The sequence below is a fragment of the Pseudorca crassidens genome, chromosome 18 (assembly GCF_039906515.1).
Source record: "Pseudorca crassidens isolate mPseCra1 chromosome 18, mPseCra1.hap1, whole genome shotgun sequence".
NCBI lineage: Eukaryota > Metazoa > Chordata > Mammalia > Artiodactyla > Delphinidae > Pseudorca > Pseudorca crassidens.
In genome coordinates, this window is record NC_090313.1 from 77,585,118 (window position 1) to 77,603,306 (window position 18,189).

Consider the following 18,189-nt stretch of genomic DNA (forward strand, 5'->3'; position numbering starts at 1 on the left):
GGAAATGTTTTGTTTATGATGTTCTCCCCTTCTTTTTTTCTATTAAACTTTAAAAACTATCTTTAATGAGCAAATAATTCTTTTAAAAGTTTACTCTGAAATTAGTTTTATTCGTTATTTACAAGACAGTTTGAGTTTCCTTTGGAAAACAATCAATCTTTCCTAATGTGATGTATTACTTACTGGTGCAGAGATCTGCGGGTTTTCTGAGAGTACTGAGTCATGTAAATTCCTAAACAGTTGCAGGTTAGCACAGCTCCTGACTTTCCTTCTCCCCCACCAGCGACTTATCTGATCGCTTATCTCTTGGGAATCACGTGGCTCGTTGAACAAAGCAAACATCTAGGTTAAACACCCTTAAATAAAAACCGCTTTGAATTTTTTCAAAACCATTTGTTCCAACTACAGTTCCAAATTAAGTAAACAGGTCTAAAAGAAATCACACCAAATCTGCATTTCTTATCAGGCCCATGGCAGGACACAGTTCTAAAATTTCCTGGTGTTTTCCTCTATTTCTCCTAATGCTCTAAACAGCTGCACCTGATCAGGAGGTGAAGCTATGATGAGGGGCAAAGCCTGAAGCAGGGGTTTCCACGTAAAGGTTGCCACTTACTTATCTGCGTCTACAGCGATGTCAACCAGACTTCCTCATGAATTAATGCTACAGGCAGACTAGCTGACGTTCACACGTCCATCGTTACTTTGTGGGGAGGAGAGCTTCAGGTCATGTTGGCCGGGCAGCGGGCATGAGGCCTTGCGCCATGGGACAGAGAGGAGAGCAGCCGGCCGGAGTAGGGACTCTTCGGCCAGCCGAGTAACCAAACGCAAAAGTCCACCGCAGCCCCTTTCTAGGTAACCTTCACTGCTCAGCCCCCAGTGCAGGGGGAGGACCAGCAAGGCAACATCACAGCCAGCTGCATCTGAGACCCTCCCCGAGTGGGGCAGTTCCCAGCCCCCGTACCCCGTGAAGGGTACACCTGGGGTGGGCGGGGCCGCAGGCACCATCGGGAAGAAGGCTGGTGTGCTTCTGGACGCGAGTCCGTTCAGTTCTATCTAAACTCGGCCAACATGGCATGCTTAGCCCCATTTCCCAAGGAGAAGTGGAGGTTCAAAGTGGTGAGCTGACTTGCCCGACGCGACACCATCGGTCCAGGCGGAGCCTGGTCCCAGGCTGTGTCCTACACTCTGCTGCTGGTAGACGCCAAGTTTCCGAGGACTCCTTAAGACTGGGCCAATATAAAGAGTCAGGGGGGATAGAAATTTCCTTCTAGCTTTTTTTTTTAATATTTATTTATTTATTTTTATTTTTGGCTGCGTCGAGTCTTAGTTGCAGCACGCGGGCTTCTCTAGTTGTGTCGCGCGGGCTCTGTACATTGTGGCGCACGGGCTTAGTTGCCCCGCGGCATGCGGGATCTTAGTTCCCCGACCAGGGATGGAACGCACATCCCCTGCATTGGAGGGGGGATTCTTTACCCCTGGACCACCAGCGAAGTCCCTCCTAGTTTTTGAAATCAGTTTACAAGGAATACAGGTATGCCCTACAGGGAGAGAAACGCCTGTTGAGACACCTTGATCACAAATTGAAGCTGCAGAGAACAGATCTGTCATCTGATGGCTAACGTGTCCTCCATCTCCTGTCACCCCCTGTCCAGCTGAGCGGGGCGGCTTCCCACACTCACTGCTGGTCTTTGAACCACTGCCTCTGCTAAACACCAGACCCCCGGGCAGGCCCGCGGCCCTTTCCCCAGGCAGCAATTTCTCCCAAACGCTAGGAGTGAGGCCGAGGCACCAGGAAGCACCGCATGGTAGGAGGGGCAGGGAAGGGGCTGAGAGCTTGGAGCTCCTGCCCACCCGGACACCGCACAGAGGATCCCAGACACCGACCAGCTCCTACTCACATCAGCCTTAGCGGGGGGGGGCACCCCATTTTACAGACATGAAACCCAGCCCCCAGGGAGTTCAGTCACCCGCCACAGTTACACCAGCCAAGACAGGGACGGGCCTGGGTGGCCCTTCGGAGAGTTGACGGAAATATGGGAAGTCGTCAATCTTGTGCTTTCTGTTAAGTTTTCTCGTAATCTCGCGAAGCAAATCTTCGGTTTGCTTCAGGTATCATAAAAAAATGTCTTTACAGTCATTTAAAATTATTCTGGTGTTATTAACACAGACAGTCATCCTCTTTAAGGACTCCTTTGTTGCTTGCTATAAGCTGTGCGTTTGGGGTACAATTTAGGTATGTCTTGTGGCAGCAGGACCCCTACGGATATCACAGCAGAGGCAAACAAGGTCTCACCAGGACCACCAACTCCAGCGACCTCGGTGCTCCTGGGAAACCCACCGCTTAATCTAACCTAGTCCGTCCACTGTCTGGGGTGAGACCCTCGGCCACCTGTGCCTGTCCAGCCTCCGCCGGCAGAGGGGCACCTCGTGCTTGCCGCACACACGGCCAAGAACGAGAGCGCCTCGCGGGGCTCTGGACGCACAAGCCCGGCTTCTCGCCCACCTGCGCCCCGCCCAGCCCTGGCTACAGCACGGAGCCCTCGCCGCCACCAGAGGCCGACCCTTCTCTGGATCCTTCAACAAACCTCACGTGACATCATTCTTTTGTTCTCTCACATAGAACAGTCAGCCTCTCTCAACTGGACCTTCCCCTCAGCCTGCAAACAGGCAGATGTGTCTCCTGCCTGCGAACAACATAAAACAAAACCCCTGCCCTGCCTGCACCCTCCCGCGCGTCACCTTCAAGCCAGAGCTCTGGACCGAGTGGCCTACCGTCGGCTCTGCTGCTCTCCTTGCACAACCTCCTACATCACCGTCATCTGGCTTCTCTTTCCATCACTCCCTAAAATGGCCGCCAAAGACCTCCGGGGCCAAGTCCAAGGGCACTTCCCGCCTCGGCGACCCACCCCGCCCCTGCCCCAGCTTCCTCCTTCTCATCCTCCCCTGGCCGATCCTCAGGTCACAGCTGGAAAGTCACAGTCGGGGCAGCCCCCCTCCGGCTCCCGAGCCATCACCCATCACTTCTTCTTAAAGCCGCGCATCCTCCCAGGTGGGACTGATCCACCAGCTGCATCCAGGTGTGCGGCGCCTGAGTGACTCGACAGCTAGCCGCCTGCACCCTACGCTCCATGAAGGGAAGGGCTGGGTCTACGTGTGTCCCGTGGTGTGCACGCTCCCAGCAGGAACCCAAGTATTTGTTCAGCAGGTAAGTGGGAAAGGCTGCACCTCCCAGGACGACGGTGTTTACCTGCACCGATCGGATTCTCTCCTCCAGGAGCCTGACCAGGGAAGTACACACCCCAGCAGCCCGCTGAGAGTGTTGGGGGGGACGGGGGACTGAAGCAGAACCTGAAACAGTAGCTGCGGGGAGCGTGCTGCTGCAGAGGCCACAGCCCCCAGACTCCAGGGCTGCCGCTGGGCCTGGGGAGGCCAGCCTCCCGCTGCCACGTGTATCACTGAAACAAGCCCCATCGCTCCAGGTGGCTTGAGAGGCGCCACCACCTTCGAGCTTAGAGTCTAAATAACACAGCAACTCCCCGGGGAAGATCACCGAAGGAGCAGTTTTTCGTGGTTGAGTGGAAAAGCCCGAAGTAGAAGAAATGAAAACATAAGGCGCCTTACATAATGTCCCCCAAAGACCTCAAGATCTCTTTTGAAGAGATTAGCTGCGTTCTGGAATTATTCCCAAGAACTGTGCCAAAGGCAGCAAACTGTCCTTCCAAGTGATAAGCATTAAGGCTCACGAAAGACCACCAGACAGTGGTTTCATAATTCCAAAAGCTATCAGCTGTGTGTACTGCATTTCTGACTCTGAAAAATAATTTGTATTTCTTTGCTTTCTAAAAAGTCTCATATAGGGAGAAACATATCTATACACATAAATTAAACTAGCCAATTTTCTTTTCAAATTATAACTTACGGCTCTACAAGACATGAAAGGTTAAACGTGAAATCTACATTGACAGGCTAAGTTATGATGTCCAAGCTACGCCAGACCCCCAAGGCAAAGGATTCCAGTGCCTCAGATTTACGACTAGATTACATTAAATTTAAACTCAATAAATTAAAGGGGAAAAAAACCCTCTAGGACTTTCCAACTCTAAATTGGGCAATACTGATTTCTTCTCTAAATCTCTTTATGGGCGTTTAGCAGGAAGGGCATAATCTTGGCCTTCTGGCCAAAATGATGGCTGAGCTGAGCCACGGGCCAGACTAGGTTGCGGCCACATTTTAACTGGCAAGGGGACGTGTCCTTTTATGGGCTGTGTAGCAAAAAGAGACTCTTTCAGTATCTCCCCTATGTTAGATGTTTAGAGTTTTTGTTAAGTGACAAACCTCAAAGCAAATAATACAGGAAAAAGTCAACATGGAGTGGATTACACCAGCCAACAGAGGACAGACTGGACAGCTGGGTTTTTCTAGCGAGACAGGAGGGCGTGGGGGGGAAGAACGCAGTATTTGGAGTTAGACCTGGGATTGAATATTGTCCCTGCCCATCACCAGCCAACAATGGGAAGTTATTAACCCTCTGGACCCAGTGTCCTCCATGACGAATGCGAGCTGATGAGGACATTGAGAAAATTAAGTAAAACAAATTGTGACCAATACATAACAGGTATTCAGTACTGCATCTGTTCATTGCAATGAGTTATTTGGCGAGCGTTGACCTGTTACAAAGATGGGGAGTCAGGGTGCGTTTCTATAAAAGTTGGAAAGGGTCAAGTTCTTTGCCTTTCCGTGACTTCAGATGTAGAAAGTAATGTGCTTTGGCAAAGGACGTAATAGTAGGGACTGCAAAATGCCATGATGTTCTTGGAAACAAAAGTACCATGTGACCTTATCAAATAATGCAATGACTTTCAATGGATTAAAGGGGGCTTCTGTCACAAAAAGAAGCAAGAGGTCAGATCCCATGCATGGAAAATTATACCAGACTAATCCCTAAATAAACATCTGTATTACTCATGCTCCCCGAGAGTGAAGAGCAACCCATGCAGGGATGGCGCCCTCCTCCAGCCTTCCTCCTGGACCTCGCTGCTCCCACAGCTCAGGAAGGCCCTGCTCAGCGGAGACAAGCCTGCCCTGAGCACACCTGGGGGCCGGGGTTGGGGGGTGCCTGCCCTCTGACTTCTCTCCTGGCCCCTCACCTGTAGGTTTTCATTGGCCAGATTTGTATTTAGGATTAAGAAGAGTGAGGAATCACTCTTTCCTATTCAAAATCAATGCAGGTTGATAACCTGAATCAAACGCCTTTTCCATCTAAGGAAAAAATATGGTCAAAAAGTTCAAGTAATGTTAATACAAAGAAGAAAAGGCACAATTTTCTCTTTACCAGCATGTAATGGGTTTTCTCTTTTTACTTATTTGTTAAATGAGAAAAGTGAAGGAGGGAATGAAATGAACTAGGATGCACACTCATTCGGCAGGTGATTGCCATTCCCCGAGGGGGATGTCTCCAGAAACGCCTGGGAGCCACCCCACGACAGCGTCTGGGGCCTAGGAAGAGCCCGGCACAAAGACACGACGCAGTAGGATGTGGACCTCCTAGTTAACTGGAGTTGCCTGAGTTATGATCTAGAATGAAAGATAAGAGTCTGGGGCTTCCCAGGTGGTGCAGTGGTTGAGAGTCCGCCTACCGATGCAGGGGACACGGGTTCGTGCCCCAGTCCGGGAAGATCCCACATGCTACGGAGCGGCTGGGTCCGTGAGCCGTGGCCGCTGAGCCTGCACGTCCGGAGCCTGTGCTCCGCGACGGGAGAGGCCACAGCAGTGAGAGGCCCGCGTACCGCAAAAAAAAAACAACAAAAAAAAGATAAGAGTCTGAATGGGACATGGCAGCAGCAACGCCTCTGTGCTTCACCCGAGATTCTAATCAATGGATGCAGTTTGCTGACTGAGACGCACAACAAAAGGGCTTTCTGTCCTGCTGGACTCCCGATAAAAGGCCACGCACTCTAAGCCCCGCAGTAGAGAGAGATTTTGTTCCATTTGTCCACTGAAGAAAGGTTTTTAAAAAGGCCCAGAGCCCCTCTGCTCTTTGTATGGCGTTACTCACAGTGTGGCTCGTAGGGGGGCGGCGGGTCTCCGCAAGGCACACACTCCATGTCTTGAAAACCAACAAGTTTGGTCTTCCTGTAAAATCTAGAAGAGAAAGGGAAATAATCCTTGTTAGCATTTTCATCTAAGCTCACAGTTGCAGCAAACAGACTTATGTGATAAATTACTGGCAGTCTCCATTACCAGTTCTAGCGTTTCAAAAAAGGTTCTCAAAGGCTTAACTATAACAGCAGACAGACACATCCTTAGAAAGGTCTCTGAGCATGCAATGAACGCTTAAGAAGTAACAATTCACTAAATGTAACTTTGTAGGTTCTACTCAGCCCCACTTTTCGTACACTGAGGTGGGGTGCCCGTGAGGGCGTATGAAATCTGGACATTTCTATTGTCATTTAAATGACAAAATGCCTTGTGAAGTGCTAGTTTTTAACCTTTGAAATTCGAAGGCCAAAAATGCTAAGCAAACCATAAAACCATTGGAAAAATGCAGGCAGATACTGATACAATCGTGATAAAAGGGGGCATGTTTCTAGGCATGACAAGAAACCCAGGAGCCAGGACGATAGAGATTAACAGCTTTGAGCACACACACACACACACACACACACACACACACACAAATACTAGAGGCATCTGAAGAGCAAAAACAAAGCATCATCAACATAGTGGGCAAAAGAAAATTGGAAAATAGTTCTAGTCATGGTATTGTCTATAACTTAAGACTATAAGATAAAACTTAAAAATCATTACGGTGAAGTGAACAAGGCAACTGAAAAACAGGCAAAGACACTATTCCCAAAAGAAGAACATTTCATAATTTTAAAACTTCACAATTAAAACTAAAAAGATGATGCAATTAAATTTTAAAAATTAACAGTAAAATGTTTAACCTCATTACTAACAAGTAAGTGCAAATTGCAGTGAAGATATACCATTTTCACTTAGAAAATTGGGAAAGTGTTGGCGTGAGCCTAGGTAAATAGGCACTTGTGTTTATTGTCAGTGGGCATATAAATTGACACTTCAGGAGGGCAATTAGCTGTAGGCCATCAGAACTCAATAGAATAGTTTACATTCTACCCAGTAATTTCATTTTTTGAAATTTATCTTCAAAAAATAATCAAGTGGGTGAAGCTGGATGTAAAGAGTGTAACCACCGCATTGCTCATAAAAGAAAAAAAGCCAATGAGGCACGGTCCCATACCCAAAGCAGACATGACCAGCCATGGTAGACACAAGGCTGTGGAATACAAAGGGGCCTTTAGAAACCATGATGCAGATCTACATATCTATTTTTTTTAATTCATTAAATATCATTAAGTGGAAAAGAAAGAACTGTGAATTATATAATGCCATTTTGCACAGACACACGCTTTTGTATAGATTCTTTCAGATCATTTATTTACCAATGCAGCTAAGAACAATTTTTGTGCATATATTTGCATTGTAAACAGTTTGGAAGGATATTCTATGCCACATATTAACTGATTATTTCTAGATGGTGGGAATTCAAGTGATTTTACATGTATGTATATCTTCCAACTTTTTCATGACGAAAATAGTGACATGGAGAATAAATTACAGATCACGTTCATAAAGACAGGTAGATGCAATTATTTTGTGGAATTGATAATGTAGTAGCAAATCTGTGTGATCTGTGGTTGAAGCAAAATTTGCATTTGAAACTAGATAATTAGACCAAATGTCCAGACACACCCAGCACTTGCTCAACCTTCCATTTTCATCTGACTGTGAAAATCTGTTTAAATGATTGTAATATGGTGACTTTCCACCAGAATTTATAAAAAATATTTATTTTGGAATTTATAAAGTAAAAGTTAAAGAACAAAGTTGGAGGATTCACACTTTCTGATATCAAAACATATTACGAACTCCCAATTATCAATACTGGCATAAATGCAGACATACAGACCAATGGAACAGAACAGAGAGCCCAGAAATGAACCCTCACACATATGGTCAAATGCTTTTTGACAAGGGTGCCAAGACCACTTAATGGCTATAGGACAGTCTCTTCAACAAAAGGTGCTGCAAAAACTGGATATCCACGTGCAAAAGAATGAAGTTGGATCCTGATCTTTCACCATATACAAAAATTAATTCAAAATCAATTAAACATAAGACCCCAAACTACAAAACTCCTAGAAGAAAATATAGGAGAAGTTTCATGACATGGACTCTGGCAATGATGTCTTGGATATGACATCAAAAGGCAACCAGAAGGCATGTAATAAATAGGCAACAAAAGCAAAAATAGACAAGAGGGAATATATTAAACTTAAAACTTTTGTGCATCGAAGGATACTATCAATGTATACTTGTTCCCAAACTCACGGAGTCGTATACAATAAACATGTATAGCTTTGTCAATCATACCTCAACAAAGTGGTTCAAAAAATGCCACAACCAAAAAAAAAAGTTTTAAATTATAGTAATAATAGTTTCTTTGGTGGTTAAAAAAAAAAAGATACAATGAAAACAGTGAAAAGGCAACCTACCCCTGTGGGAAAAGATATTTGCAAATCACATATATGATAAGGGGTCAATATTCAGAATATATAAGGAACTCCTACAACTCAACAACAAAAATCAAATAACCTGATTTAAAAATGGGCAGAGGACTTGAATATTTCTCCAAAGAGGATATATAAATGGTAAGCAAGCACATGAAAAGACGGTTAACATCACTAATCATCAGGGAAATGCAAATCAAAACCGCAGTGAGTCATCACCTCAAACTCATTAGGATGGCTGCTATTAAAAAAAAAGTGTTGGTGAGAATGTGGAGAAACTGGAACCCCTGTGCACTACTGGCAGGAATATTAAATGGAGCAACTGCTATGGCAAATGGTACGGAGTTTTCTTAGAAAATTAAAAATAAAACTAGCGTAAGATCCAGAAATTCCACTTCTGGGTATATACCCAAAAACATTTTTTTTTAATTCTTTTTCTTATTCATTTATTTATTTTTTGGCGGTGTTTGGTCTTTGTTGCTGCACGTGGGCTTTCTCTAGTTGCGGCAAGCGGTGGCTACTCTTTGCTGCGGTGTACAGGCTTCTCATTGCAGTGGCTTCTCTTGTTGCAGAGCACGGGCTCTAGGCGCACAGGCTTCAGTAGTTGTGGCACGTGGGCTTCAGTAGCTGTGGCTTGCAGGCTCTAGAGTGCAGGCTCAGTAGTTGTGGCACACGGGCTTAGTTGCTCCACGGCATGTGGGATCTTCCCTGACCAGGGCTCGAACCTGTGTCCCCTGCATTGGCAGGCGGATTCTTAAACACTGCTCCACCAGGGAAGGCCTAGCCAAAAGAATTGAAACCAGGATCTTGCTGAAGAGACTGTCTTTTCTCCATTGTACGTTCTTGCCTCCTTTGTCGTAGATTAACTGACCATAGGGGCACGGGTTTATTTCTGGGCTCTCTGTTCTGTTCCATTGATCCATATGTCTGTTTTTGTGCCAATACCATGCTGTTTTGATTACTGCAGCTTTGTAGTACAGTCTGAAATCTGGGAGGGTTATGTCTCCAGCTTTGTCCGTTTTCCTCAGGATTGCTTTGGCAATTCTGGGTCTTTTGTGGCTCCATATAAATTTTAGGATTTTTTGTTCTAGTCCTGTGAAAAATGTCATGGGTAATTTGATAGGAATCACAATAAATCTGTAGATTGCTTTGGGTAGTGTGGCCATTTTGACAAAATTAATTCTTCCAATCTAAGAGCATGGGATATCTTTCCATTTCTTTAAATAATCTTCAATTTCCTTTATCAATGTTTTCTAGTTCTCAGTGTATAAGTCTTTCACCTCCTTGGTCAGGTTTACTCCTAGGTTTTTTTTTTTGGGACACGATTTTAAAGGAATATTTTTAAACTTTCTCTTTCTGATATTTCATTGTTAGTCTAAAGAAATGCAACAGATTTCTGTATGTTAATCTCGTATCCTGCTACCTTGAGGAATTTATCAGTTCTAATAGTGTTGTGTGGAGTCTTTAGTGTTTTCTACATAGAGAATCATGTCATCTGCGTATAATGACAACGTGAATATACACTACTGAACTGTACACTTAAAAAATGGTTAAGATGGTAAATTTTATGTTACATTTTTTTTACCACACCTAAAAAATGCATTAAAAAATCTAAAAATAGGTAAAAAACCATACGACAATATAAGGGAGCTTTCTTAGATGTACTTCTTGCTAAACATTGTAATATATGCGGACTAATTCTCTTTATCTCAGACAGAAAACATGCCAAATTATAAGTTGATTAAATTAAATACTGAGATAGTCTAATATAGTTTTTAAACAGAAAAACTCTTTCTATGTAAATAAGCTAAACAAGTGCTGGGAATCAAATGTGGACATTATTGAACTTTTTTTTTTTTTTTTTTTTGCTGTATGTGGGCCTCTCACTGTTGCGGCCTCTCCCGTTGCGGAGCACAGGCTCCGGACGCGCAGGTCCAGCGGCCATGGCTCACGGCCCAGCCGCTCCGCAGCATGTGGGACCCTCCCGGACCGGCACACGAACCCGTGTCCCCTGCATCGGCAGGCGGACTCTCAACCACTGCGCCACCAGGGAGGCCCCTGAACATTTTTAAAATAGTGAATTCTATTTGTGACAAAACAGTTTGGAGGTCTGAGCTCTCCCTGAAATTGAACAAAATATATTTGCCAAAAATATAATTATTAAAATATGTGATCAGTTTGGGGGCTGTAACACAAATGAGGCTAGCAGGTGAGAAAATCCCATGTTTTCAATGACCATTAAGTCTAACTAGAAACCCTAACTAGATAGGAGGTTGGATGGGCCTGCCTTGTTGCCACTGCTCACAGGAGAGGCGATACTTGGGCATGATGCTCATAGCAGCTATCAGCAGCGGTACAGAGATTATCCAAAAGCATTCAGGACCTGCTCTGCCAGCTTCGTCATTACAATGGCTGGACGGCAGAATCTAAGATGTTTTTTAACTGCTAACGAAATTTTCAAAGCCATCAACCGACTCTCACTTTTTCCACTTAGTACAAATGAGATTAAGGTCTGAATCCTAAAGCACAGAATAATTACTGAATCACCAATTATGTATTAACGATCAAAGACATTGTTTTTTTATTTTTAAAAAGTCTCCTTAAAATTATCATCCAATTTGTAGATGAAGATACAGAAATTAGAGTTTTAAGATGTGACAAAAGATTAAGTGGGTAAAGAAATCTATAAATCTTTAAAAATTATTCTTCTCTCTATTTTGCTTAGATTGCCAAGGTTTGGGGGACATAGATAGATTTGCAACTCTGCTCCTGACCAAATGAGACAGGACACAAATTTTAAAAAATTAAATAAGACAAAAGAGAACAGAGACATATACACGGTGTCTGGTTAAACTGCTTTTTATCGTTGAACTTTAAATTTTACTCCGTGCTTTCAGCTAATGCAAAGAGACAAAAGGAAACCACATTGAATTTTATCTAATTTACTGTCTGATGAGATGCAGCATATAAATACATCTATCCACCCAAAATATTCCCCAACACTGAATGTGAAGAGGCGTTTTTAATTGAGCTGAACCCAAATAATACTACTTAGTCTAATGAACACCAGCTTAATAACTGCTATTTTAAGAAAGCCTGGTTGCAGACACTAACTCTTCCACCAATGAACGCTTTTCTGCAGGGGGATGACAGACCCCAGTCCAGCCCTGGTTTCAGAACGATCTCCCTTAATACAGGTTTGAATGCAGCTGCCACGTCCTGTGTGTGACATCAGGTCCCATTTCCTGTAGCGCGTCTGCCGGGGGCGGGTGACAATTCTGCCCTCTCCTACACACCCGTGGGCTCCGTGTTTGTGCTGGAGGGTCAGCCCCCTGTTCACAGTTCTCGGCAGCCAAAGCGATGGCCCCAGTGACACTGAGAAGATGCTACTGAAAAGATGACCGTCAGGGGAAGAGCCTGGTGTTGCCTGGGGCGCTCGGGATGGGCAAGGGTTGCCAAGTGCCACTGTAAGCAGAAGGACGGAGGACGGACCAGGCGGTTGGGGAGCAGGGCTGACGGGGGTTGGGGGGGGAGTGGGTACAGAACCGGCAGAGGCCATCCTCAGGGGCAGCGAAACAGGGCTCGAGCAAGTCATTCATCCGCTCCAAGGATGGACTTCCTCCTCTGTAAGGAGGGGGTGATGTTCATCCCTAGTGTTAGCCATCCCGGTTACTAAAAGCAGCAAAGAACTGGCAGGGGCTGGTTTACTCTTCCAGGGCGGGGCCCCAGGTCCCCTCGGCAGAGAAGGGAAGGGGGCGTGGGCCAGAACAGGGGCTGGAGGCCCTTTGGCCACTTTCAGCAAAGCTTTCACTGGCCCCCAGTAACATTAATTGGCAACAATGTCAATGATTTATCTAGTGCTTACCGTGTACTAGGCGCTCTGCTAGGCGCTCTGCGTGAGCTATGTTCTTAATCCTTCTGACAATTCTGTAGGCTGGTATTATTATTAGATGATATTCTTATAGGTGAGAAGAATCAATGTCAGAGAAATTAAGTAACTGGCCGAAAGCTGTTGACCATATTTGGGAAGGAGGGCACTGAATTTCCCTAATTGGTCAAACTGTAGCACAGAGGACAGGCTTTCCACACCGGTGTCTGGTGGGGGGCTGGGCCTTTGGGCAGCAGAAAATCCTGATCTGAGTGAGGCCTCGGCCGCAGAGGGCAGGCGTCACACCAGGAATAAACTTGCCCACCTTATGCCTGACCTTGGCATTTTTCTGGAGGCAATACGCAATTTATTTATTTTCTTTCTGCCTCCATTTTCCTGTCTATCAAACGGGTGTCAACTATTTTCCACTTTCACAAAAATACAGTCAAGCTGGGTGAGCACTTTGAAAACACCCTGGAAGACCTGGAAGAGTAGAAGTCACTCTGTAATCGTTGCCTGCCTCACACCTTCATGCTTGCTTAGAAAGGATGTAATTTTAAACTAATCATATAACTAAACTACGAAACACCATTCAAATGTCTACTCATTTCTAACCTTCCCACATCTAAGCATCTATTTACAGAATGAGCAAACACCGTGACACTAAAGCACTGGGCTCAGGTGACAGCACGTTTGGTGAAGCACGAGGAAGCACGTGTGGCGGGGACTCCCTCTCACGCTCCAGCAGCCCACGCCTGGGTTCCCCCTTGTAAAAACCGAGTCCTGGGTCTCTGGGCACTGCCCAGCTCAGCCTGGCATCCCCCGTGGACCCCTCCTCTCCCTGACCCCCCATCCTCTTCCCCGGCGGAGAGGGCAGAGGAGTCAAGACCCGGTTCCGTCAGAACAGGAGCAGAGAGGTATCGGGTGCCCAGTGTCTGTCCTTCCATCAGATTTGCACAAGCTCAAGACGCTGGGGAATAATACTCACAGCTCCCAGTGTCTTCTGAGATTACAGGCCACTACTTTCTAAAAACGTAACAGATCACTGAGATATACTTCACATACCACGCAATCTACCCCTTTAAAGTATTCAAGTAAAGGGTCTTTCGTACACTCAGGGAGCTGTGTAAACATCAGCTCAGTCACTTTAGAACATTTTCATTGGGAAGAAAAGAAACTCTGTACCCTTTGGCAATCACTCCCCCTTCTTCTCAACCCTTCCCAACCACCAGCCCTAGACAACCACCAATTTACTTTGTGTTCTTCAGATCTGCCCACTCTGGACGTTTCACACCAATGGACTCCTACAACATGTGTTCTTTTGTGATTGGCTTCTTTCTCTTAGCATAATGTTTTCTAGGTTTCTCCATGTTGTCGTATGTATCAGTAATTCATTCCTTTTTACCACTGAAAAATATTCCCTTGCTAGATACACTCCATTTTGTTTATCCATTCATCAGCTGATGAACATTTGGGTCATTTCTTCTTTCTGACCCTCATGTATAAGGCTGCTATGGACATCTGAGGACAAGTTTTCGTGTGGACATGTTTTCAGTTCCCTTGGTTACACGCTCAGGAGCAGAAGTGCTGGGTCGCATGGTAACTCTACGTGCAGCTTTCTGAGGAAACGCCGTACTGTTTTCCGAAGTGGCTGCACAATTTTACGTTCCCAGTTTCTCCACATCCTCACCAACACCTGTTACTGCCTGTCTTTGGTTATAACCATCCTGGTGGGTGTGAAGTATGTGGGTCTTTTTTTTTCTTTTTTTGCGTTTGCTGATGACTAATTGACGTTGTGTATCTTTTCATGAGCTCACTGATCATTTGTGTCTCTTCTTTGGACAAATGTCTATTCAAATCCTTTGCCTGTATTTTAATTGGGTTATTTGTCTTTTTGTTATTGAGTTGTAAGAGTTCTTTATATGTGCTAGATAAGATAGTCCCTTATCACATATATGAGTTACGAATAGTTCCTTTAATTCTGGGGGTTGTTGTTTCAATTTCTTGATGGTATCCTGTGAAGCACAAAAGGCTTTAATTTTGATGAAGTCAAATATAGCTATTTTTTCTTTGGTCACTTGTGCTGCTGGTGTAAGACCACTACTTTCTGCATCTGTTTGGGTTCTGAGTCTTCGCATAAGGACTTGCTTGACCCATGAGGCTATTCCCTGCCCTGTTTCTGGCCTTCAGCCCCAGAGCTTTATCTGCCCTCTGGCTTCACTAAAAGCCCCAGAGTGGGCACCCAGCATCTGTCAAATCCCTGCTCCCGTGGGCACGAGCCGGCGGGGTGCAGTCAGCGTCCTCCGTCTGCACTGACTTGGAGCGTGGATTCTGGTGGCAGAGTCCAAGCCACACTGCGCACTCCTGTGCCATCTCGCCTGAATAACCTTAATGATAGGCTCACTTTCTTCGTTTTTAAAACACTGTGAACGTCACAGACAATAATTCACGTAAACTGCTTAGCCACTACGTAATACAGTTTGCTGCTCCCATCATGCTGCCGGCCCTGGTTGCTTTACTTCTGCAATAAAGCCTGGGTTCCAGGAAAGCTCCGGGAATCCTCATCTCTCCTCTGGCTCCACTAGATACTAATTAGGTCCTCCTGATGCTCACTTTGTCCCCTCCCCTCCTTACTTCCTGCAGCAATGCCTCGTCCCTAACAGACCACCACACTGGCCCCACCGAGTCCCGGGCTTCATCAGGACTCTGGCTTCCAACTGCCTGTTTTATCTGGCATGTCCGGCCAACCGTTACCTAGAAGCACTTAAAATGTTAAAGTTCCTCCTCCTGGGCTTTGTCTCCCCACCTGGCCCAGGTGTGGTCCCCTTGCTGTCCACGGCCTGGGTTCCTTTTCAACGTGCCCATTTCAGGTCTCCACCGGTACAGCTGCCCACCCCCCACTGCTCGCACTGCCTCTCCCTCTTCTCCGCTCTCCCTCCTCCTGTGGCTGCCTCGGCCTCTCGGCAGTTTCTGAGATAGGCCAGGCCGTGTCCACCCCAGGGTCTGTGTCCAGAGACAGCTCACCTTTCCAGCATCGCCCATCCTGATGACCCACCTTGATCCTGCAACCTGCATCCCCTGCGTCCCCCAGAGGCATGCCCAACGCCCTGAGCTGCTTGCGATTTTCTTTTTTTCCATAGCAATCATATCTTCCACCTTTTTGTATAACTTATCGTTTACTGCGTAGGTATTTGTCAAATCTTATTAGGATATAAGCTGCCTGTGGGTGGGGATCTCTGTCTCCCTCCCCAAAGTGATGCCTTACAAAATACGACTGGATGGCAGTATTTGCATTTCTCCGATCATGTTGAGGATGGACATCTTTGTATGGTCACAGGCCACACACGTGCCTCTTTTGTGAACTGTCTAGTTTTTTCTTTCGTCCCTTTGTCCATGTTTTCTGTTTTATCGATCTGCAGGAGCTCTGAGGATTTTCGGGACACGGAGCCTCGGTCACCACGCTTATCCATTGCATCCTAACCACGCCTGTCGCCGTGCAGGGCACACAGGAGGCCCAGAGACTAGAAGAGCCACGAACCTCGGCAAGTGTGCAGGTTAATATCAGCGGGCATCTGCACTTGGAAGAGAACCAGAGAAAAGCCTGTTCAGACTAACTGACTCATTACGCGGGAAGGACGGGCCACATACCCGGGCAGGCAGTCCCCACAGATGGCGTCGCGGGTGGCAGAGCAGTTGGCCTTCTGGAGGCGGCTCAGCAGGGCGCAGTCCAGGCACGGCTTGCACTTCTGAAAGCCCCAGTCCTCCTTGAACCTGTGCGGCCAGCACCTCACACACTGGGCATCCTCCCCGTAGCCAAAGCCACATTCCTGCGGGGATGAACAGGCAAGAGACAGCTATTCAGACCCCGCGAGCGTGAAAAAGGGGGACGAGGAGACAGCGGAGAACTGGGCTGGTGACTACCCAGCGCCCGCCTCTCTGGACACAAAGCCTGCTCTTTCAGCGAGTTCCAATGTGTCTCCCCCTGCTAATAATCTCTCTTACGACCTAAGTATACTTACTCATCCACTTTATTCCAGGAGCAGGAGCATTTGAATAAGAAAGGCTCTCCCCCTCCCCCGCCTCCCCCGCTGCTGCGGCATTACCGCCAGCTGAGGGCAGAATTACGGTACTTTCTTCAACTCAGCTGGTCATCTGAGTGCTCAGAAGCTAGAGTCCGGGAAATATGTAGACACCTAGTCACTTAACAAGGCAGAAAGTAAGTGCTGTGATAAGTAACAGAACACAAGGACAGCTGCGTACGAAACGTCAGAAGCTTACAATACCCTTAGAGAAACTTGGAATGGTTAGCTGTTTATTACTGTCTGAGAGAGGGAAGATGCTTACACAACGCTTATAAGAACACTAAATCCTTGTTTGGATCAAACGCTGTGATACTAAAGGTCTCAAGCATCTCTAGATTTGGCCATCAGAACCCAGAACTGCTTTCCAAGGATGGGCTTCACAGACGGCTCTTTGACCTGCATACGAGTTCCAGCACTAAGTCAATCACAGCGTGTCATATGATGCCGTTATAAATGCAGTCACAAAAAGAACGCCATAGACCAGTGTTCATGATAGTTTAAAAAATAAGTTACAAAACAGAATGAGAAACAGGATCCCATTTCTTACAACAACATTAATAGTAAGTGCTAACATTTATCGGGGGCTTCCCCTATGCCAGGATCTCATTAATTCCTCCTCCCCCACAATGAGGAAAGCGCTTCCCATGCTCCTATTTCCTGGATGGGAGTATGGGGTTTCCCAGAAGGCATGCACCTTAACCAAAGAGACACTGCTAATGTCAGAACCAGGATCTGAACCTACACGTTTTTTAAATTAATTAATTTATTAATTTATTTATTATATAGCGCTTTACAATTTTCAAAAGTTTCACACACATGATTTCATATAATCCCATAATAATGCTTTTTAAAAAATCCTCTATCCCTATATTGCCCCTCTTCCTCCCTCTCCCCACTGGTAACCACTAGTTTATTCTCTTTTATCTGTGAGTCTGCTTCTTTTTTGTTTTACTCACTAGTTTGTTGTATTTTTTAGATTCCACATATAAGTGATATCATACAGTATCTGTCTTTCTCTGTCTGACTTACTTCACTTAGCACAGTGCCCTCCAAGTTCTTCCATGTTGCCACAAATGGCAAAATTTCTTTCTTGTTTATGGCTGAGTAATATTCCATTGCATATACGTATCACATCTCCTTTATCCATTCATCTGTGGATGGGCACTTAGGTTGCTTCCATACCTTGGCTATTGTAAATAGTGCTGCTATGAACACTGAGTGCACGTATCTTTTCAAATTAGTGTTTTTGTTTTTTTCAGATGTATACCTAGGAGCGGAATTGCTGAGTCATATGGTACGAACCTACATGGTTTAATTCCAGAGCCAGACTTCATACCACTACACTCTGGGACTTTCAGGCACTTTATGTGACATATACACAGGAAGATGTCTGAAAGATTTCATATCAAATGTTAACATGGTTATCTGCACTATGTGATGGTTTCTATAGAACGCTGGCCATTAAAAAGAAAATCAGACAGCAGCTCTCGAGCTGCAAACAGAGCCCCATGTGGAGGGCATGCTGGAAGCCCACACACAGCCAGAGGGGCAGCGGGGGGGGGGGGCGGGCAGGGCTCCCAATCACACCTCAGCTTCCTCATTGGGAACCACAGAAGCCAGAACACAGATCCAGCGAGGTCAGAATTCT

The 18,189-nt window shown here is 45.9% G+C and overlaps 1 protein-coding gene across 4 annotated transcripts in view; it reads right to left on the reverse strand.

Annotated features, from left to right (window-relative positions):
• The window catches only part of TNFRSF19 (TNF receptor superfamily member 19), an 89,253-nt gene that overhangs the window by 38,557 nt on the left and 32,507 nt on the right, over nucleotides 1–18,189 (reverse strand). For 3 of the 4 annotated variants that reach the window (XM_067713718.1, XM_067713716.1, XM_067713717.1), the window contains exons 4-5: nucleotides 16,108–16,286; nucleotides 6,056–6,141 (exon numbers count right to left, since the gene is read on the reverse strand). In XM_067713718.1, coding sequence (XP_067569819.1) covers nucleotides 6,056–6,141; nucleotides 16,108–16,286 — 265 coding nt within the window. The remainder of the gene's footprint in view (nucleotides 1–6,055; nucleotides 6,142–16,107; nucleotides 16,287–18,189) is intronic. The other variant, XM_067713719.1, reaches the window with a different exon arrangement.